General features: G+C 36.8%; 1 protein-coding gene across 1 annotated transcript; it reads left to right on the forward strand.

Annotated features, from left to right (window-relative positions):
• The first annotated feature begins 67 nt into the window (after positions 1 to 67).
• UFM1 (ubiquitin fold modifier 1) lies at positions 68 to 7,555 on the forward strand. The gene is made up of 6 exons (XM_027647444.1): positions 68 to 149; positions 234 to 290; positions 1,007 to 1,064; positions 3,566 to 3,605; positions 4,013 to 4,045; positions 6,195 to 7,555. Coding segments are annotated over exons 1-6 (258 nt in total). The 5' UTR covers positions 68 to 147; the 3' UTR covers positions 6,263 to 7,555.
• The last annotated feature ends 280 nt before the right edge of the window (positions 7,556 to 7,835 follow it).

Genomic DNA, 7,835 nt, shown 5'->3' on the forward strand with positions numbered 1-7,835 from the left:
GAACACCTCCGCCCCCTGCGCCGTAGAGGGTCGGCGGGGCATGTTTGCCTTCCTTTTGTGGTCAGGCGCGCTGTGGGCAGCCAGGGTGAGCGTAGGCCCGGAGCGGCGCTGACGTGTCGGTGGAGCGGCGGCGGTGCCGGGAGCGCCATGTGAGTGAGGAACGGGGGGACGGGGGTGAGCCAGCGCGGGTCCCGAGCTCACTCACACATCCCTAAACCCTGCTTTCTTCACAGGTCGAAGGTTACCTTTAAAGTGACTCTCACCTCGGACCCCCGGCTACCCTACAAAGTGTGAGTGTTGGGCCGGGCCGGTGCCGCTGCGGGCGAGGTGAAACCGGGGGGCAGCGCGAACGTGGACGGCTTCTAATGGCCATCCCGGCAGAGCATTCCGCCGGCGGGAACGGCGTTTGTCTCCCTCCGTATGGAACGACAGGCGCTGTCCCGTGGTTAACTCGCCTTTCGGGGCTGTCCCGCTTTGTATCAGTGCCCTGCGCGTCTTTCACAGTCAGAATCATTGAGGTTGGAAAAGACCTCTGAGATCATCGTGTCAGACCTATGACCAATCACCATCATGTCAAGTAGGCCATTGCACTAAGACATCCAGACTTTCCTTAAACACCTCCAGGGACGGTGACTCCACCACCTCTCTGGGCAGCCCGTTCCAATGCCTGACAGCTCTTTGCGTGAAGAAATTCTTCTCTATGTCCAACCTGAACCTCTCCTGGAAGAGCTTGAGGCCATGTCTTCTCGTCCTGGAGAGCTTACTGCTGCACCTCCTGAGAGCTCCCACAGCTCTCCCACGTTTTCCCACTTTCTGCTAAAAATGCTTCTTTTGAAGCATCTCACACCCACCAGGGCCCTCTTCTCCACTTAAATAGTGCTTGCACAGCTTTGGCAAGAGCACTGCCATTAGTAAAAGTGAAGTTACAATTAGCAGTTTAATAGCAGATAAAGTTGCCTTTTGTTTTGTCTTGGCCGTCATGTATTTACTTGCATTGCAATTTCAGGTTAAGTGTGCCTGAAAGCACGCCTTTCACTGCCGTCCTGAAGTTCGCTGCAGAAGAAGTAAGTAGAGAGCGATCTTTTTTAACATTTTGAACGTTCTTGAAATAAGCCTTTTTAGTGGTAAAATACAATGGTTAATTCAGCACAAAAAACACTGCAGTTGGTTATGGATGGACACAAGCTTTACTGGCCTCTGGGGTCTTGCCAAAGTTTGCAGAATCCTAAACTCAGTGATTCTTCACAATTTACGCGTCAGCAGCAGGCATTGACACGCTTCCTGTTCTTCTTTGCAATTAAATTAAACTGATTTATATCAGTGATGTAAAAATTCATGACAGTGAAGAGAATTAAAGAATACTGCTATTGAATACTTAATACTAAAAATTGCTTATGTAGAATATCCAGGAAATTCTTTGGAATTATTCAGGAAATTCTTACACTCTTTTAACATTCAGTTCCAGTAACCTCTGTTAGATCTTTCACATGGAATCCTAAACCATTAGGTGTGTAAATTGCCCATGTAACATATTTGAAGAGATGTATCATGTTGTTTCAGATTCAGCATGTGAAGATTAAGAGACATTCACTGGGTGTAAACAGTAAAGTCGAGTGCTCAAAAGCATGATGAGCTCCCTTCATCTAATCAGCAAAAGATTCAGCTGAGAGTCTGTTCTTGGAATTCCCCTTCTGTCTTTTTAAGAAAACCTGGGAAATCTTGGGTTATTGAAAACTTCATCTGTTTAAGTACTGGAATTGTAATAAAATAGTTAGGAAGGATAATGGACTCCATGTCGTGAGTCTCCTTATGCTGTTACTGTTATACTGCTATGTGACAGCTTGTGAGGGTAGGTTGTGGCTTGGTTTTGTTGTGAATTTACTTGAAGAGAACATTATACAGAATATTACATGCTGTTAAAGATATTTGATCCTTTAATTTGTTTTTTAATGTGCTTTCTTTTCCCCAGTTATTTTTATTCTGAACTAATACAATTGTGCCCGCACAACCCATACACAGAGACCTAGACTGAAAAGTCTAATAAACGAGTATGAGGGACCTGGAACAACTGGGATTGGAACTGAGTAGTCAGACATAATGAGAGGGAGGGTCTACTTTTGGTGGGAAAGATGCCATTGAACCTGTTAGCATTACCTACTTGTGGAACCACAATGTTAGTTGGTCCTAGGGTTATCTGAGAAATGGATTTAGAGAAGGACTATTTAGTTAAATATTCACATTTAGCAAACCATTATTTTAATTGTTGTGAGTATTCTGAGTATTCATGGGAGTTTTGCTGTTTGACCTCAGGCCACTCTGGATTGGCACTGAAGCTTTTTGCATCTCTATGAGGCCAGGCAAAACAAAGTGCTTTTTAAACACAGAGTAAAAAAGACTGTCTAGGCTCTTCCCCAGGAATGAAGTTCCTTTGTGAATCAGCATTGAAAAAAATGAGATCATTTTTGTGTTATATGAATGGGGTTTTTTATTCATTGAATTGTGTAAACAATTCAAAAACTTATGCAGGTTGTTGTGACTCAGGTACCAGTTTCACAGTACCTTGTATCAAACATATATGGAAAAGATCAAAATGTGAGCAAAATTGTTGATCTCCCGGGGAAGTGCATTATCCTCTCAGTGACTAAAGCTCTTAGGGCAGAGGATTTACATTCTGGCTAATAAACCTTACAAGTTTCTACTGAGACATCTTTCATAGTGCTGAAGTTTGGCCAGATCAAAACCAGAATATCCCTGCAACAGTAGAACTGTAGCTGTGATGTAGCTACGTCTTATATATTAAGTGTCAGTCACAGTGCTTTGTCAAAGGTTAGTTTTTCCAAGTAAAAATTTCTGAATTACTTTCATTGTACAAAACATGTTCCTTCACTTTTTGTTTCTTGGAAATAACTGAATCACAGAACAGGGGGGTTTTCTGTCATCTCTAGTACATTATATAACATGTGGAAGTTCATGGTACACCATTCAGGATTGGCAGAGCTAAAAGTGAAAGAAAAATGGATCATTATATGGGGACACAGTCATTTGTAGCAGTCTAACCATTCCCACAATATACATTTGGCAGTGAGAAATTGGATAATGCAAATTGAACTTTTTCCTTATTTTTTATTTTCTGTTTATCCTACAGACTATATATAAAAAACATAAATTGAAATGTAGAATATTAGAAATGTTGTTTTAAGTCTTTATTTATGTATAGTTCTTTACAGGGTTATCACAGTTTATTGTGGCAGTGTTAATGCTCTCATTTACAATGTGAGGTCTCTATTGGGTTTTTTTTCCTTCACTGGTTAAGGCTGCTTGGTACATGTCTCAGGTGTACCTTTACACAGTACTTATTAAAAAACCTCCATTATGTTTGTGGAATTATTACTAAAATAGTCATCTATTTCCATTAAATAAAGTTAGCTATATCTGTAAATCTGAAGGAACTCTTTTCTCATTTGTTTTGTACCTGAACCAGCTAAAATTATAATTTAATATTCCGTATATACTTTCTGCCTTAGCTATGTCTCATGCTATTTTGTCCTACTCTTTTTTCCTTTAGTTCAAAGTTCCTGCAGCAACAAGTGCCATTATAACAAACGGTAAGAATATAGTTTATATATTTTTTAATGGTATTTGTATTGAGATTTCAGTGAAGAGATATTGATAAAAGTAATAGTGTCTCATATTTCACAACCTCTACAGACTGCAAATTGAATTTAATAATATTGTAGTATTATTTAAATTTCTTATGCGTGGGATGAAGATACTAACCCACTAATTCAGTTTTGTCCAAATATATATCTTGGATTTTTCTGTGCTGAAGGTTTTTTGTTAGCTCCCATGAAAAGACTGTTTTTGATTGTAGGAAACAGCTGCATGAAGACTTAATGTAATAGTTATATCTTGTTGGTGTATTTTTTGAGCTACAAGTTTAATGTAGTAAATTGTAATATGTATGTCTGTTTCATCTTCTCCTCTTTTTTCTTTTTTCTTTTTTTTTTTCTAGATGGCATAGGAATAAACCCTGCACAGACAGCAGGTAATACTGTGTATGAATCCCACTATTATGTAGTTCAAATTAGTTGTAGCTTAATCCTGCAAAGTAAATGTATTTAGGACTACTGGACTCCTGAATGAAAGCATCTATACAGTAGTTCATCATTCTTGCAGCTGTGCATATTTAATTCACATCTCCACTTGATTTGCTTTACCTCTCCTGAGCTCTAAAAATGCTGAGGAATTATTCGGTAGTAGTATAAAACAGCATCTCATAACCAAGGAGCAGGTAAATCTAAAGCATCTAGAAGCAAAATGTTGTCATCACAGTCTTAATTTGCAAATCTAAAATTAGGCACATGGATTATTTTTTTTTAACATAGACAACGCTATTGCCCTGACAGTGCTGTGTGATATTGCCTTTAACTGGAAAAAATAGGAACACCCCACAACAAAATCAAGGCAAAAAAAACCCCAAACAAACCAACCAAAAATCCAAGACCCAATTCCTCCTCAGTTTACAAATAAACATATATAATTTACATACAGTCTTATGTTCAGCCTTATTAATTGGCATCTCAGAATAATACATACCTTTGTTTTCCTTCTTTTATTTTTTTCCACTTTTAAAGTTCCTGTATATTAAATAGTTACTTTAGTCTTCAAAAACTTCCCCAAATAAGGTATGCAGGAATAAAATTATAGTAATCTTTTGGGATTACTTTCAGAAGTTTTGTACTGTTCCACTGTCTCCTCATGTTTTTGAATAAAGTGCTCAACTATGACTTTCATTCTCCCTACATGATTTCATGGAGCAGAGGAAATGAAAGCTGAAAAGGCTGGGCTTAGCACTTAATTCCTGTATTGATTTCAATTTTAAATCCTTGATAGTTCAGGGAATAGTATGCCATAACTTTAATAAAACCACCATGATATTAATAATGAAAACAGACTGAGAGGTGAGTGAACTGTCTTCAGGAGATGCAGCCTGTTGTAAAGTGCTGAGAGTTTTATGATGGCCATTGTAATACAGATGCTTTTCATCTACAATATGAAGATTATTAAGCAGTTCTTTGGTTTGCTGGTGGGACAGGTTTGTATTCGATGGGTTTTATAGATCTTGGTCTTGGCAGATTTATAGAAATGGTCTTGGCAGATCTCTAAAAACAGATCGTCTTCTGATAACACGTTCTTTTGAAATGATTTTCAAATTCTCATTATGTTGAATATAAAGAATGGTCATGGTCCTGAGGTTGAAAAAGGGTAGCTTTGTTCTAATATACAAACAACTTGAACAGATGTCAAACATCTTAGTCTTATTTACAAGAGCACTCTACATCCCTGGAGTGGAGTGCTTGGGAGAGAAATAAAATTTTTTTACAAGTTAATCCAAAGTTGAATAAGGATAGGTAGATATTGTTAAAACCTGATATTGTAGAATGACATATAATCTATTTTTTGCAGTAGCAGTATGAAGTTAAAAAAATGTTCCATATAGTAATTAAATAATGCATCACTTTTAGCAATGTGATTTCATTTTCAAGTGTTACGTTTAATAGAAGAAAACAGCAACCTGAATTAGAGTCCTGAATACATGCAGAAAATATTCTAGGCATCTAAGTATTAAACACTTCTAATTTTCATATTATGTCTTCTTGATAAGACTAATATGATCAAGAAAATGCCATAATAAATATGAAGTTCAAGGGGTTTTAGTGCTAAAATGAGACTGACTTATGCTTGGATATTTGGAGAGCCTTCCTAAAAGCAAAGTCTTGTTGAAGTTCTGAAGTTAAAAGCCATTACGAACTGAACCAAGGAGAGAAGTAAAAATGAATGAATGCATGACTGACTTCAAGATAAGAAAATAATAGAGGAGTACAACTTCATTTTCTGGTCTTGAAATTATTATGGCATATAAGTGAAATCAGACATTCAGGTGTGGATGTGCAAAGTTTGAAGGGCTGCACCTTGCAGGGTCTGGCATTTTTACTTAAAAGTAAGTTCTTTGGAGTAAGAAGGACAAGACAAAATTATATGGAAATATGAGAAATTTATTTTTACTATGTTAAAGGAATTACTTTGAAGATGTTAAACACTGACCTAACATTGTTATCCTTTAAATGTGTATGTTTTTTGAGGTAAGGTTGTATTTTCTAGGTTAGTAACAAGTCTGTTTTCTGTTTGTTTAGGAAATGTATTTCTAAAGCATGGGTCAGATCTACGGCTTATTCCCAGGGATCGAGTTGGGAGTTCGTAACATCTCCTGAAAGCTGTGCAATAAGTGACATTTCTGTGTGGCAGAGGTCTATTTATTTTGGAACTCCAAAATGCAACTAATGAATTGGACTTTTTTAAAGCTAGCAAAAATGACTTCCTGGGACTTGTTTTGGTTTTTTTTGAAACAGATATAAAGTTTCATTTTCTTATTAAATTTTATTAACTTATGTGCTGATTTTTCCCTGACTAGTAGAAGAATGGGCTGATTTCATGTTTTGTTGCTGTAAGAAAGATGGACTTGACTGTAGGTGTTACTGACACCACAAGGGTAAATCACAGCCACCATCAGTTGATATCTAAAATACTGGATATTGTTGAGCCTACTCTGTGAAGGGGGAAATTATTTTGCTACAAAGAAATTATTCCTGCTGAGTGCTGAAAGTTTTTTTTTCCTGTATTTTTTTTCTAAATTTACTTCCATGTTTAGAGGAACAGCTTTCACCTGGTTCAAGTATTAAGCTCAAGTAGAAGGGAAATTTCAGGAGTTTATTACTCAAATAAGTAAATAGCTGCCAAATGTTCCAAGGAAATTTTAAGATTTAATTGCTGAAAGTATTTTGGATAAATGTTGGATCTGTTGGACACAGATGTTTCTGTGTCTTAAAACATTTGATGTCATTTGATGTACTGTGAAGTAAAATTAAACACAATTTCAGAGAATTTATGAGACCTAGTCTCCTCACATGAAGTGCCATCAGCTGAGAAGGATTGCAGTGTAATTTGGGAATTTGTGCTGGTCAAATATGTCATCACATTCCTTTTTCAGTAAACTAATGCTGATTGTTTTCACAAGTCTCGTTTTGTTACTAGCTGTTACATGGGAAACAGCATAGAATTCACTGAAATGTTTGTGTTCAGATTATAAATTGTCAGGTGTAAACTATCAGTTACGTATTTTAAGTAGAGAAATTGCTGCTTTTCTCAAACTAGTTATCTACCCTATGTTTTAATGTATTTGGCAAAATCTTACCATATTGCATTTTTGTTTCTCTACTGAGTGGAACAGAAATTGCAATGGGCAATGTAGTGCTTGCTTAAATGAGTACTGTCACAAATACAACTGTCCTGTGCAATAATCGTGCTCTGGAAAGATGTTCAGACAATGTGTCAAAAAAACCAGAAGTACAAAATGACCTTCTGAGTGTGTGTAAACTGAGTATATAGAGAAAAACTCTTCAGAAATAAATATTAGACTAAAAACTTCTTCCAAATCAAGAGAAATTGTAAAATTCTGTATTTTTATTTTAATAAACAATTATATGAAACAAATGCAGACGTCGCTTCTCTCATATTCTTAATTAGATTTTGACAATAATTAAAAACTCTAACCTTCTGATCAACGTGCTGTGAGATTCATTTCAAGCCAAAAGACTATTATGCAGAATTCTACAGAATGCCGCCCCTGAAGGGCAGAATACATAGTTTATGTTAGTTTAATGCCACAATGTAATTAGGATGAGCCAAATTAATTGCTTGTAATTTTTGGCTACAAATATCTCGACTGAATGCCTGAAAAGCACCTGATACTGGAATATAACAAACAGGAATCTTTT

The sequence above is a fragment of the Corapipo altera genome, unplaced genomic scaffold, assembly GCF_003945725.1.
Source record: "Corapipo altera isolate COAL_440 unplaced genomic scaffold, ASM394572v1 0, whole genome shotgun sequence".
NCBI classification, from domain to species: domain Eukaryota; kingdom Metazoa; phylum Chordata; class Aves; order Passeriformes; family Pipridae; genus Corapipo; species Corapipo altera.

What these genes read in the sequence shown, in the direction of transcription:
- UFM1 (XM_027647444.1), top strand. An exon ending in CCCCGGCTACCCTACAAAGT is followed by an intron (nt 291 to 1,006) that starts GTGAGTGTTGGG and finishes TTGCAATTTCAG; the next exon opens with GTTAAGTGTGCCTGAAAGCA. An exon ending in AAACCCTGCACAGACAGCAG is followed by an intron (nt 4,046 to 6,194) that starts GTAATACTGTGT and finishes CTGTTTGTTTAG; the next exon opens with GAAATGTATTTCTAAAGCAT.